Source organism: Parasteatoda tepidariorum, chromosome 7 (genome assembly GCF_043381705.1).
Source record: "Parasteatoda tepidariorum isolate YZ-2023 chromosome 7, CAS_Ptep_4.0, whole genome shotgun sequence".
Lineage (NCBI taxonomy): Eukaryota > Metazoa > Arthropoda > Arachnida > Araneae > Theridiidae > Parasteatoda > Parasteatoda tepidariorum.
In genome coordinates, this window is record NC_092210.1 from 5,342,756 (window position 1) to 5,367,037 (window position 24,282).

Below are 24,282 nucleotides of genomic sequence, written 5' to 3' on the forward strand. Positions count from 1 at the left end.
TAAAATGCACAACGATCGCAAAATGACTTAAAGTCCCATTGAAAATAATCTTCAAAAAACGCAAAATCCCAAAGACAAAAATGGACATAAAGAAACTATACAATGCTGATCCTCGCACAAAACTTGGTGTTCTGATTCAATTCGCTCTTCGTCATTCAACACCACGGAACTAACATCGTCTTTATAGCTAGCTAAACGCTATCTACATCTCTGCAGCCAGACGAAATCAAATTCGTCTTCGTCAGTGCGGTAACAGCGTTAGCATAGTCAAGGATCCTTGCATATTAAATCGTTAAACCGCGATTGTAGTCTTATACAGGTGGCTTAACTCAGATTTCTGATGCATCGCCTAACACAAAAGTCACTATATCGGCCTACCGATATATGCTTTAAATCGATAGCTCGTGATACATCGATTTATCACCCAGTCCTAACTATGCTCCAATTAAAAAAAATTTATGTACAAATATAAAAGGTATACATATTAGAAAATAGGTACCCAAATAAAAGTCTAATTACAATAAAATATTAATGTTAATAGAAGGAAAAAACAATTAAAAAGAATAAAACAGATCCTCTAAGAGAAAATATAACAAGTACTTTATTAAATCTAATTAAATTTTCGGCTTTTTGGACATATATGATTGTATAAAAGTTTGCTTTCTTTTATTAACAATTTAGTTTCTTTTTTGTTCATTTGTTTCATACTCTTTTTCTTCATAATTGCAGACCACCTTCAATCATGCCTTGTGCAAGTCTAATTCCTTGCATATCCTTAGCCTAAGGGCTCTTTAAGTCTTTCATTCGCTTCTTCTGACAACCTGTCAGCTGTTTCTTTCAGTGGGGTGAAATAACAAGGGAGGAGTTAGTGTGATGACGTCACTGAGCACTATGCACATGGAAGGCGGCACTATGTACGTGTTAGAGAGGGGACTGTTGTTGTTGTTAATTTACGTCGCACTAGAGCTGCACAATGGGCTATTGATGACGGTCTGGGAAACATCCTGGAGGATGATCCGAAGACATGCCATCACAATTTTGATCCTCTGAGGAGGGGATGGCACCCCCGCTTCTGTAGCTCGACGACCTGCGCGAAGTCGAGCACTTTACAGTAGCACAGTTTAACGAGGACCAATACCACACACCCTCGGTCCCTACGCAGACTGATCCATGTGGTCACCCACCCGCACACTGACCGCAGCCAGTGATGCTTGACTTCGGTGATCTGCTGGGAACCGTGTCTTAACGATCAGTCCACTGCGGGACAGAGAGGGGACAGAAAAGTAACATTCATTTTTGAGAAAAACTTCGCTAAGAGTAAAAAAGTTTACCAATAGTCGCCTATTCCTGAAAATAGTTGCTTTTTTTTAGCCTTTTCAGGCAAAGAAAGTCGACATAGTCGCCTAAGGTCGAAAACAGTAGGAAATAGTCGCATTTCAGTGGTCTGTGACAACCCTCCTGTAGTCATAATTAGGATCTGTGCAGTAATAAAAATTATTTTTTCCTATCATTTAAAGTTCTTAATTTATAAAAATAAAATTAATGAAATTCAAAAACATTTTTAAAAACTTTACGTAATCATAATAAAAATAAATAGTTTCTGTTAAATATCGCAGAGAAAATTGTGAATTTTTTTTGTAATTTAGAACGACAAAGAAAACGCCTTTTTTAAAAAGATAGAAAATCAAGTAATTTTCACCAATGCCAAATAAAAAAGCACCTTTAAGGGCTCTTAAAAAACGTAAATCAAAAATAAGCATCTTTAAGCACTTTTTAAGAATGCTACACACCCTGTTAAATTGCTGGTAGGGAAAAGTTTTTAGAAAACAATCATTAGTTATCCAAATTATCGACAGCAACTTCGCTAACAATGTGTTAAATACAGCAAAGATCGTTGAGGGAATGGATTATTCTCCATTGCAGAAAGAAACAGGGCACCAGCAGATTTAAGTAGACAATATTAAACTTTAAAAATAAATAAATGAATATAAAAAAAACAGCTTTTGTTACTAGAAAAAATTGTCAGTAAGAAAGATAAATGCAATGCAAGAAACAGAATATGAGAGGACAAATTTAAAACATTCAGCTCAGAAGAATATTCAGTCTGAGTGTTGTTACAGAAGAATATAAATGGGAGATTTATACTATTTTAAATAGGAAAGCGCTTTCAGTAAAAAAGAACTCGGAAATTTGAATGTCCAGGGTCCTATCAGCCTTCAGTTTCTAAAGCAGGCAACATTAAGCTTTAAAAAAAATGAATAAAAAAAACAGCTTTGCTATTAAAAAAATTGACAGCAAGAAAGATAAATACTAATTAATGAAAGAAACAGAATAAGAGAGGACAAATTTAAAACATTCAGCTCAGACAGCTGTCGCAGAAGAATATTAAGTCTGTTACTAAAGAATGTAAATGGGAGATTTATATTATTTTAAATAGGAAAGGGCTTTCAGTAAAAAAGAAAATGAAAATTTGTATGATCTGAATTTCAGCCTTCAGTTTCTAAAGTATTGCAAACTCACCCTATACACATAGTAAATAAACAATGTTATAAAAAAAATAAAACCATTAACAAAAATTTTTTTTTTTCATTTTAAAGAAATAAAAAAAAAGGAAAATAGTATTAGTGGAATACTTACGAATTTCATTGAAATAAAATGGAAACTCTCCAGGAATGGAACAATTTAATCTTGCTTTCAAGAAGGAAGCCCAGTTTTTGTTTAAGATGTTTTTTCCACCAGTATCTCTCTGAAATACAAAAATATACAATGTATTAAATATATTATGATTCGGTTTTATCAGAGATATATAACTCCAATATTTCGATTTTTTAAAAAATTCTTTCATCATGGCCCACGGAATCATATATGAAAAAGTATTTTTGACTTTAGTTGCCAAAGATCATACGGAAGTGATCTCAATTCCGTCCTTTTGGGTATGTATGCTCTTGGAACGTGCAGATTAGGGAAATCGCTTTTTTCTCCTTCCACCGGTCTTCCAAAACTACATACAATACTTAATACAATGCAAGAATATACAATGCAGGAATTTAAGGTACTGATAAATAGAAAAATATTCTAAATATCAAAAAAAATATCCATTAAATTTATTTAAAAAATAGAATTAATTAAAGTACTTTAAATCCAAGAATATTTCTCAAAGTTTGCATCTTTAAATTAATCCAGTTAGCAGTTCAGCAACTTTCAAAACACGAATAAATAATAATATATAATTTTAATTTATAAAAATTTTACACTTTTTCCATATTGCTACTGATGCTATTTTTTCTGAAAATTTAAATTTTAACCTTTCATCAACTTGGCTCCTCAGCACCATAACTTCTCAACCAAAAATAAAAATGCGTAGCAGTTTTTTTTTTTGGGAAAAAATAAAAAATTCAATATTAAATTAATGTACCTGGACATTTTTTTACTTATTTTTAAAAAGGGAGTTCTAAATAAAAATAAACTGAACATTTTTGAACAAAAAAAGTTAACTGATATCTATAAATGAGGTTCGTTTCATTATGTATTAAGACTTATTTAAATATTCAAGTAAGTAATAATCTGTGCAAAAATGCTGTGACAATAGAGACTTTTGTTTCGAAACATACTCAATTTTAGGAGATTTTCTAAAATCTACCAAAACCAGAAGAATTTTTATTAAATCAGCCGGCAAAAGCCAGTAGGGTTGGTAGCTAAGCATATTCATTAATTTTCAGTGCATTTTAATTCATTTGCAGATTTGTGATTCTGTTGGTTATTGCCATGAATTTAGTTTTATCATCGTTGACTGGCAATCGATGCATAGGCAGATTTTTCAGCAAAAAAAATTTTTTTTAAATACTTTTTAAGCACTCAAAAATATTTTTATTCACATCCCAAAAGAAAAATTAAAATATCATAATTAGGATCTGTGCTGTAACAAATCCCCCCCCTATCGTTTAAAGTTCTTAATTTATTAACGTTAAATCAATAAAATTCAAAAAAACTTTCAAAAACTTTACATAATCATGATAAAATAACTAGTTTCTGATAAATATTGCAGAGAAAACTGCCAAAATCATGCATTGTTTTGTAAATTAGAACGACAATCTACACGACAAAGAAAAAATCTCTTTTTAAATGATAGAAAATTAAGCACTTTTTACAAACACCGAATAAAAAAAAAAGCACATTTAAGGACTTTTAAAAAACATAAATCAAAAATAAGCACCTTTAAGCACTTTTTAAAAATACTATGCACCCTGTATAAGGTGGGAATACCTTTTGCAGAGTTAGAATTGCATAAATTATTTTATTTAAGTACTAATATCATAAAAAGATAGCTAAAATTTCTTACTTTGCATACTCTGGCTACCCTTGAATAAATATTTTTTCCACAGTTTATGTATTCTACAGCACTCTCCCGGAAGAAAAAATATACATAGTCACCTATATCATATGATCCAACAAAATGTGGCTCTGAAAAACAAAACACAAATGAGCTACCTAAAAACTGTTTATTTGCAATACATAGCCTAGTAAAAAGTTTTACATAGCCCAATAAACACATACCTAGCTGAAGATTATGTTTAGATTAAGGCGAAAAAAATACCGAGATAAAAATACAGCAAATAATGATTTCTGATATAAACAGGGTGTTTCATAAACATTGATCTTAACATATGGATGATGATTTCAGCAGCAGAGGGCGATGTAATCTTTAATTCAGTATAACTTCAGGTTATTGTATCCTGTCTACTTTCTCGCTATTTGGCTGTAACATGGACTGTTTTTCTTTGTTGTTTGAACTTCATTCCTTTACTAAACCAACAAGAGCAAGATAAAAAAAACTACCTAGCTGTGTAATACATGCGGGGATCTGTCTAAGTTTTTTTTTAGAGGTACCTATTTTATGAAAATTTAGACATAATTTGAGAAAATTAAAAATTATATTAAAAAATCAACACTAAAATATGGTAAAGTTAGAAAATATTTTCAAAAATTGTTACTACAAATAAAAAGTATTTATGACTGGTAAATTTCTATATATTTTTCCCCATATATTTAAAAATAATTTTGCTATTATAAAATCTTGGGCTTAAAATTGTACCCAAATTTAAAACTCCATAAAAATCATTGTCCATAGTTAAATTTCAACTTGAATTTAATAAAAACATGCATTTAACACTACTAACAATAAAAATTAGCTTCATTTAGAGAACATTTTCGACTAGGTCATACAAAAAAAAGTTTCACAGAAAAAAGAAATTTTTTTCATAAAAAATAAAGGTCTGTTATAATAAATTTACAATAGTGTTAAAGATAATGTTCGAATGTTTAGAATAATGTCCAAATTTTGACTTCCTGTAAAGTTTATAGAGGGCTCGTCGTTTAATTTTAAACAAAAAAGCTTGCTTTGATATGGCATAAGCGACCCGTGAGGCTTACACATTGTACTATCTGACCAAACACATGCTATCTTTTCGTAAAAGACAGCTGGCAGAAAAGCTCTTTTCCACAGATTGCAACGAGAACGGGGTTTGCATGAGAACTTGTTTTTTAAAAATTATTTTGTGAAACTATAGTTTTTTTTTAAAGTTGAATTTGTGAAGGTACCACTAAACGGTAGTAAATTTACCTTGGACAGATCACTGGCATGCAATACTACGATAAATCAGAAAGACAAATCTAGCTGAATCAAGGCTGCAAAATTAGTGATTTCTTCAAAAATTAGGCAACTAGTCTCTCCTTTTCAAAATAAAAATCTGAATTATTCTAAACGACTTTGTTTTAATACTTATGAGGATCAAATGTCAGAATAGATATGTTATGAATTGTAATAAAGTTTAAATCATACTTTTAATCATTTTTACATTTCAATACAACAAAATCAATCGTTCAAAAATATCACCAAGTAGGATAATTAATAATAAGCTAGCAATGAATTTCTACCAGAACTTTTAGAGAAGGATTTCTGAATATTTGCTTACGCTTACTAGCTAAATTCGCTTTTGAAATCACCATATATTCCGAAGTTCAAATTAGGAACTTTGTGGAAAAAGTTTTAATTTGCTTAAAAATATGTTACTACAACAGTTAAACCTGTTTATCTCAAACCTCTTTATCTCGAAAACCATTATATCAAAAAATTCCTTACATTTACTATTTAAAATCAATGTATTTTCCATGTCTATCTCGAAATTTTTACTTTCGAGACATCTGTTTCTCGAATTTCTAATAGTCGAGCACAAATGCCCAAACAACATAACAAACAAAGAAGGTTAGACGTCAAAAATCCTTAAAAAGATTATTTTCAGTGTTAAAGGTATGTAAATTTTTTTTATGTAAATAGATATATGTGGCNCTATTTTGTGAAAATTTAGACATAATTTGAGAAAATTAAAAATTATATTAAAAAATCAACACAAAAATAGGGTAAAGTTAGAAAATATTTTCAAAAATTGTTACTACAAATAAAAATTATTTATGACTGGTAAATTTCTATATATTTTTCCCCATATATTTAAAAATAATTTTACTATTATAAAATCTTAAGCTTAAAATTGTACCCAAATTTAAAACTCCATAAAAATCATTGTTCATAGTTAAATTTCAACTTGAATTTAATAAAAACATGCATTTAACACTACTAGTACTAAAAATTAGTTTCATTATGACAACATTTTCGACTAGGTCATACAATAAAAAATTTCACAGAGAAAAAAAAATTTCAAAAAAAATAAAGGTCCATTAGAATAAATTTACAATAGTGTTAAAGATAATGTTCGAATAACGTCCAAATTTTGACTTCCTGTAAAGTTTATAGAGGGCTCGTCGTTTCATTTTAAAAAAACTCAGTGAAAATGATATGGCATAAGTGACCTGTGAGTGTTACACATTGTATTATTTGACCAAACACGTGCTATCTTTTCGTAAAAGACAGCTGGCAGAAAAGCTCTTTTCTACAGATTGCAACGAGAACGGGGTTTGCATGAGAAATTGTTTTTTTAAAATTATTTTGTGAAACTACCGTTTTTTTTAAAAGTTGAACTTGTGAAGGTACCGCTAAACGATAGTAAATTTACCTTGGACAGATCACTGGCATGCAATACTACGATAAATCAGAAAGACAAATCTAGCTGAATCAAGGCTGCAAAATTAGTGATTTCTTCAAAAATTAGGCAACTATGTCTCTCCTTTTCAAAATAAAAATCTGAATTATTCAAAACGACTTTGTTTTAATACATATGAGGATCAAATGTCAGAATAGATATCTTATGAATTGTAATAAAGTTTAAATCATACTTTTAATCATTTTTACGTTTTAATACAACAAAATCAATTGTTCAAAAATATCACCAAGTAGGATAATTAATTATAAGCTAGCAATGAATTTCTACCAGAACTTTTAGAGAAGGATTTCTGAATATTTGTTTACGCTCACTAGCTAAATTCGCTTTTGAAATCACCATAGATTCTGAAGTTCAAATTAGGAACTTTGTGGAAAAAGTATTAATTTGTTTAAAAATATGTTACTACAACAGTTAAACCTGTTTATCTCAAACCTCTTTATCTCGAAAATCGCTATATCTAAAAATTCCTCACATTTACTATTTAAAATCAATGTATTTTTCATGTCTATCTCGAAATTTTTTCTTTCTAGATCTCTGTTTCTCGAATTTCTAATAGTCGAGCACAAATGCTCAAACAACATAACAAACAAAGAAGGTTAGACGTCAAAAATCCTTAAAAAGATTATTTTCAGTGTTAAAGGTATGTAAATTTTTTTTATGTAAATAGATATATGTGGCATAATTAATTTACAGAAATGCTTGTATTTTTCTACTAAAAGCAATTAAAGCACCTTCAATCAAATTTCTTAATTAAAATGAATTTTTTAAAGTACCAGTATAACTTGAAACCTCTTTATTTCAAATTATTTGCCTCTCTCGTGAGATTAGAGATAAACATGTCCTACTGTACTAATCTTTTTTTCTTTTTTTTTAAAACAGTAAATTAATATTTAATGGATATAAGTTGAATATGAAATTGCCATAAACCAAAATAATAGTAAAATAGTAGTTTATTTCTTAAATTAAAGCAAATTAGACTTGACATTTCTGATGAAGCTCAGATAAAAAGATTGATAACAAGTAGGAAGAATTAGAGATATTAGTAAACATACTATCAAGCCATTTAGAATCATATTTAATAGTTCTTTTGAATGGATGTACACTTGCACCACTGGTCAAATTATAAAGATTTGTTCGAAAAATCACAGTATCTGCTTTGGTAAATTCGGCCACTGTCCCACTGTACAGTCCAGGAAGTCCACCTGGATTTCCATGCTCTGAAAAAAAAAATGAAATAACTGAATTACTTACGACAATATAAATCGAAAAACTTTTAAATAATAAACCACTATTAATTATCATATTGAATAACATTGTTACATTAATTAGAATGAAAGACTATTGAAGATAATATTTTTGAATTCACTAAAAAGGTTTACTAAGCATTATCTAGTAGTTTTTATAATTAATACTAAAACTTGAACTTACATCTTCATTTTTAATTTTTTACTACCCTCATATTTTTCTATTTTATTTTTGGATTATTGTAAGAGGTCATACAATTCCTAATTGCATGGCAGTCACTCCGGAAAAATATCAAGAATGAACTTATCTTTTGACCAATTGTCATGGTCTAACAATATTTAGAAGAATTTTTCAGAAATTCATAGCTCTTAACACAAGAATGGCTCTTAAACAGGGTGCGTAGCCAAACCTCTCAACAAAAAATTAGCACTTTTTAAGTACTTTTAAGCAATCAAAAGTACTATATACATCAACAAAATACAAAATAATATTTAAATACTTTACATGATCATGATAAAATTACTAGTTTCTGACAAAGAGCTCTTTTCTTGATTATATTAGCCATTATAAAATGATCAAAAGATTTTTTGGTAAAATATCAGAGGGTGGAGAATGAAGCCTGAAATTGAGAGTTGCACATGAGAGTTCAATAATCTCACCAAACCCAACTTAGTAGATGCACATCCAGACTCGCAAGTATTTCATCAAACATGTAAAATGATTGGTGCTTTCATACGCTAACGACCGACGGTACATCGTAATAGATTGCGGTTGAATGAATTGTGAAAACGTTGAATAGAATAATGTGAAAAGCACACATTTACATAATGCATGGCGAAAATCAACATTTACTTCTTTAAAAACATCCACTGAAAAAAGCACCGTTAAGGGCTTTTAAAAAACGAAAATTGAAAATAGCAACTTTAAGCCCTTTTTAAAAACGCTAGGCACCAAGTTATATTATACCAATAATTGATTATTTTTTCTAAAAAAAGATATATTTTCTACATTTTATTGGTTTATTTTTGAAAAAAATAAATAAATAAAAGCTAATCTTGTGTATTTGTCTTTTTTCTCTCTTTTTTTTTTTTTTACAATTGCTGAATTACACTTTTTCTTGGAACCATTCACACTTTTTATTTTACACTTCATCATCATTAATGCTTTGTCCTAGATCTATAAATTTAATATTTTAAAAATAATCTTAATTTACAGGGTATCTGCTACATTTTAGATTTTCAAATTCATGACTTTTCATGATTAATTCCAAGAACTTTTCATGACTTAACGAAGTTACTATTTTCTCCTGACACAAATAGAACAATATATTTACAAAGTATTATAATAACATTAATTGAAATGATAGGCATAACCAAAACTGCTGTACTCTGCATCTTCATATTTACAGATTTTAAATTTAAAAAGCAGAGTAAAAAAAGAGTTGAAGCAATAAAATAACTGAAAAAAATACAAAAGCAAAAAACTATACAGTCCGATATATGTAGTTATTTAAAGCTGTTTTATTTCTTCTTTAAAGTAAGTGTAATATAAAAAGCCTAAAATATAATTTTAAATTGATGAAATAAAAATAATAAATAGATAAAAAATTCTGAAATCAGGGAAGTTTAAAAGATAATTCACTCTAGAAATGATGTTCTTTCTTTCATTTTTTTTAAGAGCAGGATAAAAACATTTTATATTTTAATAAAATATGACTGTGAGTGAGGATTTAGTTACAAATTCAGAGCATCGGAACACTGAAATTGAACATTCCATTTTAAAAATGAGATTTTTTGGCAACCTAAATCCATGACTTTCCACGATTTCCTTTAAAAAATAATTAAAATCATGACATTTCATGACAAATTTTGTACAGTACCAAAATTCATGACTTTCCAGGTATGCGGATACCCTGAATTTAGCTTTGCCCAGTATCTCAAAATTTTAAAAGGGGGGAAGCAGATTCAAATTTAGCAATGTGAATCTTGTTTAGAGGATGAAATTCAGTCAATCGCATTCTTTCATGGTAGAGTGACATCATTACTTGATGATTTTACAATAATTATGAAGGGAAAAAAATGATGTTTTCAAAAAAAGTAATAACTTTTATTTTAACGTAAAATAATTGTCACATTATTTTAAAGGAAAAATTAATTAGTAAATGAAAACTTAATTTGAAAAACAAATTGAAAATAAATATTTATTGGAGGACAGGAGAATCAATCCCCTGATCTTTTCTAAATACTGATTTCAGTCCTTGGGACTGAAGATTGGCCACCATGCTAACTGGTGTTCTTAGTTCCTAATTCAATCATTCTCACTGGTGATGTACTGCATTATATAATTAGATCCAGCCACTTGATACACCAAGTTCTGAAGGAATAAGTGCAAGAAACATTAAACATTTCTTTTCCTTTTAATGCTGCAAAACTTTCGCGATTATATTTGTATTATTGTTATTTTATTACTATCTTATTACCATGATGTGGGGTAGCTTCCCACTTGTAACCTTCATCAACCAAACGGTACCTAAAGATTGAATCGAGTTAGCATGCTTTACATACTAGTGAATTGATGTTTAATAATCATAGTGATAGTTACGCCACAATACACTCCCCCACCAGAATTTTATCAGGAATAGTATTCAATGATCGGATATCACTAGTTACTGTATTTGTGAAAGACGTTTGTCGTGAGAGCTGTATTAAGTTCATGGTTGCGTGTGTGGTCATTCCTGCGTTGCTTTTAGCAGTTGAGTATGTGCAGGGTCCCCTTGTGTGTAAATGAGACTGAGACGCAACCGCTGGAGGAAGATCGGGCAGTCACAAATAGCAAGTCAACTGTTCAATGTGGACCAACCATTGAAGTAGGAATTGAGTTAGCATGTTTTATATGCTAGCGAACTGATGTTTAATAATCGTGGTGGTAGTTACGCCACACATGATATGACCTATTATGAATCAAATTTATTTTTCGAACAATCCATAGCTGATTTAATTCTTGAAAAAAATTTCTGGAAGGGGTTTTAACCTCTCGAACTCTTCCTCGACTATGCTACTGTATTACAGAATTATTAACAGAAGCAAAAAAAGAACAACAACATCTTAGTGAAATTTAAATAATTAGAAGAAATTAACTATAATAGGAATAAAAATTGTATTAGAGAATGACAGAAAAGGTATGCATTTCAAATATCACAGACTAGTACGATTGAGCAAATAACTTGAATTACTTACCAACCCACACTGCAGTGGCGTTGTCATCTGGGTCAAACGGACACTTAGCGATGCCATCCCCTATTCCGGGAAAGTGTTCATTTGGGGTCAGATAACTTAGGTTCCCCTTTTCAAAGAGAAAGAATAATCATAAGATTTAAAAGAGATATTTTTTAAATAAGAAAATTATTGTACGTAAAGAACGAAAGAGAAAAATATATAATTAAAACGTAAAAAAATAACAATTTTTTAAACAGGGTCATCTTGATTATTCATATTAAAAGATAAATATTAAAATAAAAAATTTTTTTTGCCAAGAAATTTAATAAAAACAACAAAATAAAATGAAATGTTTCTTTTTAACAAAAAATTGTCAGAATCCAATTTTTTATTTTTTAACATTATCTACAAAAGCAGTTAGATAATAAAATAAATGAAACTATTGCCTTACATAAATAACGAGATCACGGGGATTATGAGCATTGGTACCACATAAATATAATTTGCTGCCATCACCAATAGGTTGTATCACTCTTATATGGTTTCTACAATCATATCTCTGAAACACAAAACAAATAACTCAGCATAGAACATTATTTTTCAACTGTATAAATTATGTCATAACACACATTGTACGGCTATATTCACAAATTGCTCATAATAACTACGTAATAATTGATTATTAAAAAAGATATACATACATTCTAATTGCAGTGGTCAGAAAAACTACATAATTTTTGCAGTTAACTACAACTACTTCACCAGTGAATGTTCACAATCACATAGTCGCTTTGTTAAATGTCCGAAATATACACTATGTCCAGTTGAGTGTCATTGCCCGGTATATACTTGCTGGTATTCTGTACTCTGAAGTTTTAAGGTTCGGTGCCACCGCCCGGAATGCTATAAATAAATTTTTTAAGGTCAAATGTCCAGTATACATTTAACCAGTACTCCTGATGTTTCTCTTAATCTATCCTCAGAAGAATAAATATAATAATATCAACGAATAAATTAATATCAAACCGGATATAACAAATATTGCAGACATTCATCAAAGCGACTATGTGATTGCTGACATTCATTGGTGAAAGTAGACATTCTCTTGATTTTGGTCATTCACGGTAACATACATATTACTAGGCAACAAAGAATTGAAATATCAAGCAAGAGAGCTGTCCTAAGAAATATTTATTCATGTTTACATGAGACAGTTTATTATTCCAAATCAATTCTTGCGAATTAGTTCTTTTCAAATTTAACTTTTTATGCATTTCTTGACAACGAATATTTAATTAGAAAAATTTTTTGGAAATTGTTAATTTTTTGTAAATTTTTAAATGTTCTTTTATTTCCCCTAAAAAATATAGTTCATCAAAGATGACAGAGAAAATATGTTCCCTTCCATTGAAATAACATCTATGTTTCATGACAGTACACTCGTATTTGAAGGTGTGGACAAAGCGATAAATTAGTTATTAGTCGTAATGCTTAGTTTAAATATTAGCAAAAACCTTTTAACACTCATCCACAGGAACATTCTCTTTATGCCAATTGAGGTATCAGTGAAGATGACTACCAAGATTCAAAAAATCAATTGCGCTTAAACTTTATTAATTGAACCAGGCTTTAAAAAACCTTTTTATTTTTGTTTAAACTGGGTTTTAAAGAAGAAAATTAAATAATAACATAATTTGTGATATAGAAAAAACTTTTTCAAGGGAAGGGATCCAGATCCCCCTCAGCAAACCTTAAATACATAATTTAAATGCACAGAACAAGTAATACCTCCGATTTTCCTTTGGAGACGCAGTTGGCAACATTTTGAGGATCTAGGAACAAAGCATCTACCTGTAAAAAAATATCTCAGGATTAGAAACATTACTAAATAATGAAATACAGTATATAAAAAAAAATCATAACATTTGATTTCTGATAGTAAATGTAATGAAATTATTCTGCTGAGAGCTGTTAATTGATGTTTTTAAGATCCAACATTTATTTTAATCATTTAGAGGCTTTCCATTTCAAAAATGATGTCACAATTTTTTGTTTCTATATATTTTACCCTTTCCTCCACTTTGTGATACTTCATTGTACTCCCTACCTCCTCTCGTTACATGTCACGCTATATTAAATAAACATATACTTGCAGTTCAGCAGATACAAAGCGTTATGTAATAGATCATATTCAATTTTTTTACAAATACTTTAATGACGTTTGCGAGTATAACAATAATAATCTATCTATCAATAGATATACATACATTCTAATTAAAGTGGTCAGAAAAACTACATAATTTTTGTAGTTAACTACAACTACAACAAATGTATAAACTAGAAACTCTTTTTAAAATGCAGCTGTTACTGTGAATGACTGAAATTAGTTGTTGCTGACTTTCACCGGTGAATGTTGACAAGCACATAGTCACTTTGGCAAATGTCTGAAATATATACTTGGTCTAGTTAAGTGCCACTGCCTGGTATGCCCTACATCAATGTTCTTTTAAGGTCAAATGCCACTGCCCAGTATGCATTTAAGTGGTACTCTGAACATTGATGTTTCTCCAAATCTATCGTCAACAGATATTAAAATATCGAAAATATGATAATATCAACGAATAAATTAATATCAAATCGGATATAGCAAATATTTTAGACATTCACCAAAGCGCCTATGTGATAGTTGATATTTTCTTGATTTCAGTCATTCATGGCAACATATATATAAATATATATTTATATCACAAGGTGACAAAGAAATTCTTCATATCCTTCTTGCATTGAAATATCAAGCATGAGAGCTGTCACAAGCATGAAAGCGTAAATGTACAGGTTTACAAATTTCTGGATGAAAATTCCTTTCCTCACGTGGACAACAAAAAGCTGAAATAAACTGAGCAATAGTTGGGAGGAATAAAATCTTAAAAGCAAATAGTTCATACCAACGAACCAAGTGTATTCAGAAATCTTGCTAATTTAGGTCGCTTAGACTAATCTGCATTCAGGGATTGTGCTACAGTTGGTAAAGTGTTTTAAACACCAAAAATCTAATTTCATTCTGCACGATCAGTGTCACAACATCTTAAGCATAGATAGATTTTAAATACCTTTAGACTATGTATTCATATATTATGTATACTGTTTTAGAAGAGATTAATAAAAAAACCGCTCAATAAAACTCTTTTAGAAAATGTAAGTAAATTAATTCTAACAAATATAAAACTGTCAAAAAGTACATTTAAAACTAAGGGAAGGCAATATATTTACTAGATAAAAATATTCATTCACTTATTATATATTGGTACAGTATTCAAAACATTAATTAAATTTGAAATTGAAACGTTGCTTCATCTCAAAATATTTAAAATACATAAAAAAAAGTGCATACAAGCTTTAGATTCATTAAAAAAACATAGATATTCGTACGTTATAATTGAGACTATAGTGCATTGGTAATTGCTATAATTTGAATGGAAGAAAAAAATTCTTTCGTCATAAAAGTTCGTTCTAGTTTACTTTTTTCCTTTCATTGTAATTTGAGCCACCTCTATTCGAATCCTTGTGAAAATTATTCTTTTTATTTAAATTTTTTTAATTCTTCATTCGAGAAAAATGCACTTATTGAACTCAATTTTTAAAATTTGCCTACATATTGTTTTAAATATAAAACAGGTTATCCATTTATACAGAGTTTAGAATTAAGGTTTAAATTAATTTAACCAATTTAAATTACTGCTCTTATAGTAACTTGATTGTAGCGAAAAGTTAAAAAAAATATTAAATCAAATATTCTTATTTTTTCCATTCTCAACAAGTAAACAAAAAAAAAAAAAAAAAAAAAAAAAAAAAAAAAAAAAAAAAANACATACATAAATATACTTAAATAAAATAATATTTTTGCCTAAGAATTTTTATTTTCACTGCATTTTTATTTAAATGCATAGGCCTTGTCTCTTGTATCTTGCTTTTAAATTATACTTAAACCACGTGTTTATTTCGTTGATAGTTATGCTTTTATATGTGTTATTGTGAAACTAAATAAATTAAAATCAACGGAAATGGAAATGAAAAAAAAAGAAAAGAGTTTTGTACTGAATAACAAAAAACCACCAATATTATTGACGCCAATGATAATTAATTTCGGTCGTCAATAATAGTTCAGTAAATTGCGTCAATAATAATTCTTTGGTATCAATAATAGTTCAGTAAATAATAAGCTATTGACATGTGACATGACACTAACTATAGAATTGTAAAACTTATTCTCCAATCAGCGTTATAATTCTTCAACACTAATTGAAGTGAAATAATAAGCTAGATTACTAGTTGTTATTGTAGTTCATTTACGTCGCACTACAGCTGCGCACTGGGCTATTAGCGACGGTCTGGGAAACATCCCTGAGGATGATGCGCAGACATGCCATCACAATTTTGATCCTCTGCAGAGGGGATGGCACCCCCACTTCGGTAGCCCGACGACCTGCACGCGAAGTCGAGCACTTTACGGTCGAACAGTTTAACGAGGATCAAAATCGTACACTCTCGGTACCTACGCAGACTAATCTAACTGGTCACCCACCCGCACACTGACCGCAGCCAGTGATGCTTGACTTAACGATCAGTCCACTGTGGGACAGATTGAAACAAAATAATAAACTATGTATTAAATAGCAAAATTAACGGAGAAATTTAACTAATTCGTTTAGCAGAGAGTAAAAAATCGGCAACTATTATTTTCGTCATGGGTACTAATTGAAATATAAATAAGCTATGAACTAAAAATCAAAATTAATGGTGAAAATGTACACATTCGTTATAGGGAAGCATAAATTGCCATACTATTATTGGCACAGATAATGCTTAGTTTTGGTGAAAGGTTTATAAATTTTATTTTTTTAAAGAGGCATTAGTTTAAAGATTTTAATAAATGATACGCCAGAACAAATCTCAAATCAAATGAGTTTAACTTTGTAGCGAGGGAATTTATATTTATATTTTAAATATAACAAAATATCTAATTTATATTTTAAATATAACAAAATAAGCCATGTAGCATTATTTTCTTAAAAACCCAAAACAAGTGTAAATAAATAAAAGTAATAACAATCGGCTAATGATTAGTTTTTTCTTCAAAAAAGAAATTTTACAGCAAATTGTGCTGTGGTAATCAAAATAAAATTTCAAAACTAATTTTATCATATGAGTATAGAATTTGCCAATTTATGCTTAAAGATCAGTTAACTAATACAGCCCGAAGGAATAAAATATCAGTAATACGTAACGTACGAAAACTTAAATGGTTATCAATATCTCAATTATATTAGTAAGCAGACATCACAGTCTTAAAGTTAATAACAAAACAACAGAACTTGCAATATTTAATCAATTCCATGGCTGTTGTAGCATATTATTAGTCTCTAGTTGTTACTAGTGAACCAGAAACTTAAAATTGAGCTCTTTTCACTTCAATTATTAAAAGTTACTCTTTGAAATATCGTTTGCATTTCAATTCGAGGATACACATTCTTTTATCCTCAAGCTATTTGAGGCAGAGAAAACTAATAATAGCATCTGGGAACAAGTATTCCTCAATACTATTATCGTCAGCTTCAAACAAAATTGGATTGCATTCATCTCAAACAAAATAAATAAACTGCTTTTATTGATAAGGGGCATGCATTGAAAGTATGACCTCAAAAGCATTCTTCGATTTCAAATAATATCGAAAAGAAGGGATCGGATAAAAGAAAATATTTTTTTTTGCCTTCACTTTACTTGCAGATGAAAAAATAAATATCGTTTGGAATATTTTCTTTTAATCCTTTTCTTTGTAAAGAAACATCTTTTGAGTTTAATAAAATACTACAATGTATTTTATCAAGCAAATTGAACCACATAAAAGGCAAACCATGTAAAGGTAAGAAATAGATGTTTCGTAAGAATATCCCAAAATTTGTAAAACATAAATTTTCTAAAATCAGTTGGGAATATGGAACGTCTTCACGGAAAAAAAAAATCGCTTGGAATACAACGTTTAGAAGAAAATAATCGTTTGGTATATTTAAAAAAAGAAAAGAAAGAAAAAAAAGATAACTTGGAAAACAACATTTCGAATCGTTCGAGAGAGCGGGGGGAGGGGAGTAAATAAAATTAGCTTCGAATGTTTTCTTTTGATCCTTTCTTTGTAAAGAAACATAGTTCACTTATAATCAAATACTACAATGATTTTTTCGAATTTTTCATAATTGGAGTATTTTTTTAAAAAACATAACAAGGGATTTAAAAATAATAATGACGAGCATACGATAAAAAATACTGGTTCACGCATCACTTTACAGGCAATTCAAATACAGTCAAACCCCGTTATAGTGAACCTTCAAGGGATCAAAATTTCGGTTCACTATATCCGTTACGCGACAATTTGACTAATGGTTCCCAAACTCCTAATGGCGTACAAAGAAAAATTCGTAATCTTTAGCTGTGATGAGCAATCCTCAACATCAGATTTGGAAACACTTCCAGACTCTCAGATAATTTTCCTGAAATTCTGTTATTCCGTTTTTTAAACCTGTCTGACCTGCCATTCGAGCACATAAAAGTAGTCTCACAAAATCGCTTAGCAAATTCATCCACATTTGTTCAGATACTGGATGATTACGGCTTCTTCGAATGCTGAACCACTTTAGCAATGCTTCTTCAACATCCTTGTGATCTGCTTTTCTCAATTTTTTTCTGCCATCTAAATTTTTTTCATGAGCAGAAATTATTAATTGCCTATTTTTCCATATGTTACAAACTGCAGATTTGGATAGTTTAGATTTCCTGCAAAATATCAGCTTGATTGCATCCATTTTCAATTTTTCTAAATATGCCCATTTTATCATCAATGGAGAACGTTTTACGTTTATTGTTTGCTATAGTTAGACACTTGTTCGCAGGCTTTTTTTTTTAACTGAACTGAGATCAAAAAGGGGTTGAAATGAGGGCTTTATTAACACAAATTCCTTCCACAAACACCTTAAAGGTGCATCATCTGCCTGGGTTGGAAACATCTGCTTTGTTTGTTTAGGGATAGAAAAATGAGACAAAAGAAGCAAACAAGAAAAAATGCTTATCTCTACATTCCCCTCAATAGATGGTTTTAAAAATCGGTATATGTATTTACTTTGAAATAGAAATTTCAAAATTATTACAAAAAAATGAAGAAAAAAATCTGTTGAACACAGAAAAAAGTTCACTATATCCAACTTCCTCACTTTTTTGGTTCACTATATCCACAAAAATTAACATTATACGTGTATAGCAAGGCACGGGACCGAATATTTCGTTCACTATATCCGGGAGTTCATTATAGCGGGGGTTTGACTGTATTAAGTAATCACCTTAAGTTTGGTAATTTGGTTATGTCTGCTGGCAACGGGGCACGGCAATTGAATATTATCGGCTATAAAAATGTTGATATTACATAAATACAGGGTAAACGTTTCATACTAAATTTCGTAATTAAATGAATAAATAAAATAAATCCAATTCGATGAAAGCTAAAAGCATTCTTTTATTTTTTTTCTACGGCAGAGAGCTTCATTGTAAAAAAGATTCTTTTAACGGTGCCCACCTACAGTGTTGGAATTTGATGGTCAGATTTCAGATACGTCACAAGATGCTCTTAGCTCTTACTACCTTTTTCCGATATCTACAACTCTCAAACAGCGGTTATCAAACGAAGATTCTCCTGGGGAAAAAACAGGAATCAGAAGGAAAAAAATCTGGATCAGGGGTACTTTCAATGACATTTTTGGTCCCCAAAGTTTTACTTGTAAACTTCCCTTTACTCCCTCTGGAGTCCGTCGTTGACAGTCCAGCAGATGACAATACCTCCCCCCTCACCCTCTGTCGGGGGTCGAATCTTCCCAGAACATCCTTCCTGGACGGAGGAGGTTGCCGTGGCATATGGTATGAAGATAAATGGGCGGAAAAGATGCCGTCATCGCGTCCGCTCAAGTACTCCCCCGCAGAAGAAGTGATGGGGAAGGGGGGGGGGAAGATGCCACTTTCAGAACAAACCATCTGAAATGCCCATCATTCACAGACTGGCAAAGATCACCGGAAAAAGATATGATGCATTCCGGCAATACGGTGAAATGTGAGATTTACTGAAATCAACGACAGATTAAAATATTATGAAGAAAGTGAGAACTAAAAGAATTGGGAAACATTCTATGAAGAGAGCAATTTAATCTCAGTTATGGGATTGTTTGATCTCGGTGGAATAAAAAAAAAAAAAGGTGGATTCGTAGTAAAGAAGTGAAAATTGTTAAAATTTTTTCTTCTTCTTTTCCTGTAATGTTCTTTGGTATGGCACATGTGCCGTTATTTTCGCCAAGAAAATAAATGTTGAAAATAGTCTACGTATTAACTATTATTTCGATTTTTACACATTTATTTATTTATTTACATAATATTTATTTACATTAATACATTTATTTATTTACTCATTTATTGCATTTATTTATTATTTTTACACATCTTCACATAATTCCGTTAATTTTTTTCTTCTTTTCCTGTAATGTTCTTTCGTATTGCGCCGTGCCGTAATATTCTTTTCCTGTAATATTCTTTCGTATGGAACACGTGCCGTTATTTTCGCCAAGAAAATGAATGTTGAAAATAATCCACGTATTGACAATTATTTCGAGAAGAAATGCTGAAATTTTAGACTTATTTTAACACATCGTCATTTAATTTGATGAAGGAATGTTGTTTTCAGTACAAGCCATTCAAACCGCCCTGGTAAGGTCAGGCAGCCAAGCTATGAAGATTACAGACGTCAGGAAATATTGTCAACTACAAATTGAAATCTAATGAAAAAGGAGAAGTACATAAATGAACGATTGGTTCCTTTAATCCGGAAAACATTCTACGATGAGTGGAATTTCACTTAGATACGTGACTATTCCTTCGAGGAACTATCTAAACTGACATTCGAGAATTCAAACAAAGAAAAAAAAAAGCAACACATCTAAAAAAGAAGAAAAATCTCGCGGGAATAACAGTGACAGAAAATAAAATACTAAAAGTAACAAAGTATATAAATAATGAAGATATATATATATATATANGATCCTGGCTCGCACTGACCACAGTGCTGACGTGAAATTCTCAGTGGTAGACAAATCATGGGTTAGAGTCCCCTTGCCGTCAGACTAACCCTGGAAGGTTCTCGTGATCTTCCTCTCCATGTAACGCAAGTGCTGGTTAGTTCCATCAAAAAGTCCTCCACGAAGGCAGATTTCTCCTACTACTTGATCCAGGAGTTCCCTTGTCTTCTGGATTGGGTTCAAAATTACAAGGCTATGGAGTTGAACATTAATAGTCGTAAACCCAAAAAATTGGATCGGCTGTTCAACGACGGTTATAAAATAAAATAAAACCTTCCATATCGGAACCGTGATGGGTCAGAGGATAGAGCCAATCAGGTGAACCGGGTTCCAGTGATAGCAGGTAGATACGGATTCTGCATCCGGCATGCACTGACTACATTGCTGACGTAAAATATCCTCAGTGGTAGACTGACTGATCATGGGTTAGAGTCCCCTTGCCGTCTGGCTAACCGTGGGAGGTTTCGTGGTTTCCCCATGTAACGCAAATTCGGGTTAGTTCCATCAAACAGTCCTCCACGAAACAAATTTCTCAAAACACTTGGTCCAGGAGTTCCCTTGTCTTCTGGATCGGGCTCAAAAATTACAAGGCTACAGAGTTGAACATTAGTAGCTGTAAACCCGAAAAATTAGGTCGGTTGTTTAACGATGGTTATAAAACCAGTCATATCGGGTGCTGGGTCTAAAGTGGTTAAATTGAGAAAAAATTAAGGTTGTAAGTATTCTAGTCTGAATAAAAGCCATTTAGTTTTGTCTGATTTACTTGTATCAAAAATGCTATAAGATTAAATCTAACCTTCTAAAATACAGAATTTGCACAAATCATTATCATTCGCTGGTTATAAGACCGGCGTTTATTAAATTCCGATGTTTGATATGTAAACTTACTAATTAATATCCTAATTTTAGTTTTATCATTATTAGTATTATTATTTTAAGTATTTTATTTTTTTTAAATCTAATATAATTTGGAATTGAGTTCAAAAATAATCTATTGGGTACGAATTACCAACGCTGCTTTTATATCTAAAAGAGCTTAATAATATCCTATTTTATTTATTTCGTTTATTATGTTAATATTTTTCTTCGAAAACTAATACATCTTGAGATTATTGTCAAGACTAATATTATGCTATCTAGTATTCTAATATTGGAGTTGATTTATATTTAAAAGTTTATGTATGTATATATATCTTAGGATAATTGTTCTTTATTCAGAAATATCGTATTAAATTATACCAAAAGATGTGTCCTGAGGAAGACTTTTGGTTTTTCCCATTAATAGTTTTCTATTTTATATTATTTTATTATTTGTGTATATATATATATATATATATATATACACAAATAATAAAATAATATAAAATAGAAAACTATTAATGGGAAAAACCAAAAGTCTTCCTCAGGACACATCTTTTGGTATAATTTAATACGATATTTCTGAATAAAGAACAATTATCCTAAGATATATATACATACATAAACTTTTAAATATAAATCAACTCCAATATTAGAATACTAGATAGCATAATATTAGTCTTGACAATAATCTCAAGATGTATTAGTTTTCGAAGAAAAATATTAACATAATAAACGAAATAAATAAAATAGGATATTATTAAGCTCTTTTAGATATAAAAGCAGCGTTGGTAATTCGTACCCAATAGATTATTTTTGAACTCAATTCCAAATTATATTAGATTTAAAAAAAATAAAATACTTAAAATAATAATACTAATAATGATAAAACTAAAATTAGGATATTAATTAGTAAGTTTACATATCAAACATCGGAATTTAATAAACGCCGGTCTTATAACCAGAGAATGATAATGATTTGTGCAAATTCTGTATTTTAGAAGGTTAGATTTAATCTTATAGCATTTTTGATTCAAGTAAATCAGACAAAACTAAATGGCTTTTATTTAGACTAGAATACTTACAACCTTAATTTTTTCTCAATTTAACCACTTTAGACCCAGCACCCGATATGACTGGTTTTATAACCATCGTTAAACAACCGACCTAATTTTTCGGGTTTACAGCTACTAATGTTCAACTCTGTAGCCTTGTAATTTTTGAGCCCGATCCAGAAGACAAGGGAACTCCTGGACCAAGTGTTTTGAGAAATTTGTTTCGTGGAGGACTGCTTGATGGAACTAACCCGAATTTACGTTACATGGGGAAACCACGAAACCTCCCACGGTTAGCCAGGCGGCAAGGGGACTCTAACCCATGATCAGTCTACCACTGAGGATATTTTACGTCAGCAATGTAGTCAGTGCATGCCGGATGCAGAATCCGTATCTACCTGCTATCACTGGAACCCGGTTCACCTGATTGGCAAGCGAACGCTCTATCCTCTGACCCATCACGGTTCCGATATGGAAGGTTTTATTTTATTTTATAACCGTCGTTGAACAGCCGATCCAATTTTTTGGGTTTACGACTATTAATGTTCAACTCCATAGCCTTGTAATTTTGAACCCAATCCAGAAGACAAGGGAACTCCTGGATCAAGTAGTAGGAGAAATCTGCCTTCGTGGAGGACTTTTTGATGGAACTAACCAGCACTTGCGTTACATGGAGAGGAAGATCACGAGAACCTTCCAGGGTTAGTCTGACGGCAAGGGGACTCTAACCCATGATTTGTCTACCACTGAGAATTTCACGTCAGCACTGTGGTCAGTGCGAGCCAGGATCGGAATTCGAATCAACCAGCTATCTCTAGGATTGAACCCGTGTCACCCCATTAGGCGGCGAGCGCTCTATCCCCTGAGCCACCACGGTTCCAATATGGAAGGTTGACCGTATAAAGCTAAGCACAGATGGTGCTAGGGAGTTAAAATTCGACGTAAGACTTCCGGGTTACTACTTCCGATTGATTTTTAAGCCTAAGCTCTAAGCTTGAAAAAGCAAGCCATCCAATATTCTTATACTTATGGTGTTCACAATAAAAAGCGCTCTTTCAATTTAAATCTCAACGAAACAAACAACAGTTGTATTCGGATGACTCCGTGAGCATGCTATGATGTAACCCAAAAAGTTACAAACATTTCCATTCATATTGAACAACATTTAATACCATTTTATATCTTAATATCCATTTAATTAATCGATTTTTAAAAAAAATAACTACCAACTTTTAAAATTTTTACTGGCAATTTTTCTCGTATAGTGGTAGTTGAAAAACAAAGTAAGAGTATTTAAGTCATTAGTAATTTAAAAATTTCTTCAGCAATTTTTTTTTTAAATTTTACGCATACAAGACACAATTTTCAAGATTATTAAATGTATGATTTTTATATTCTTTATGTTGTGGTGGTTAAAATAATTTTAAATAAAATTTTTCAAACCTAGAGTAATATAGTAATAAATCATAAAATATCGTTCGTAAAAATCGTATAAGTTGTCAAGTATAAAAAACGCTATATATCAGAAACACTAATAAAATTATTATATTACAATTTATATGAATAAGTATAGCAAAAACATATATCACGTTTTTTTTTTTTTAAATATAGCACACAAAAAAATGTAGTAAAA

The 24,282-nt window shown here is 30.6% G+C and overlaps 1 protein-coding gene across 3 annotated transcripts in view; it reads right to left on the reverse strand.

The window, feature by feature from the left end:
- The window catches only part of LOC107449704 (semaphorin-2A), a 305,010-nt gene that overhangs the window by 22,586 nt on the left and 258,142 nt on the right, over positions 1-24,282 (reverse strand). For 2 of the 3 annotated variants that reach the window (XM_021146653.3, XM_016065315.4), the window contains 6 exons: positions 13,364-13,426; positions 12,027-12,134; positions 11,597-11,702; positions 8,168-8,332; positions 4,340-4,461; positions 2,638-2,746 (listed from right to left, as the gene is read on the reverse strand). In XM_021146653.3, coding sequence (XP_021002312.1) covers positions 2,638-2,746; positions 4,340-4,461; positions 8,168-8,332; positions 11,597-11,702; positions 12,027-12,134; positions 13,364-13,426 — 673 coding nt within the window. Of the gene's footprint in view, positions 1-2,637; positions 2,747-4,339; positions 4,462-8,167; positions 8,333-11,596; positions 11,703-12,026; positions 12,135-13,363; positions 13,427-15,004; positions 15,044-24,282 lie in introns of those variants that run through there. The other variant, XM_043039779.1, reaches the window with a different exon arrangement.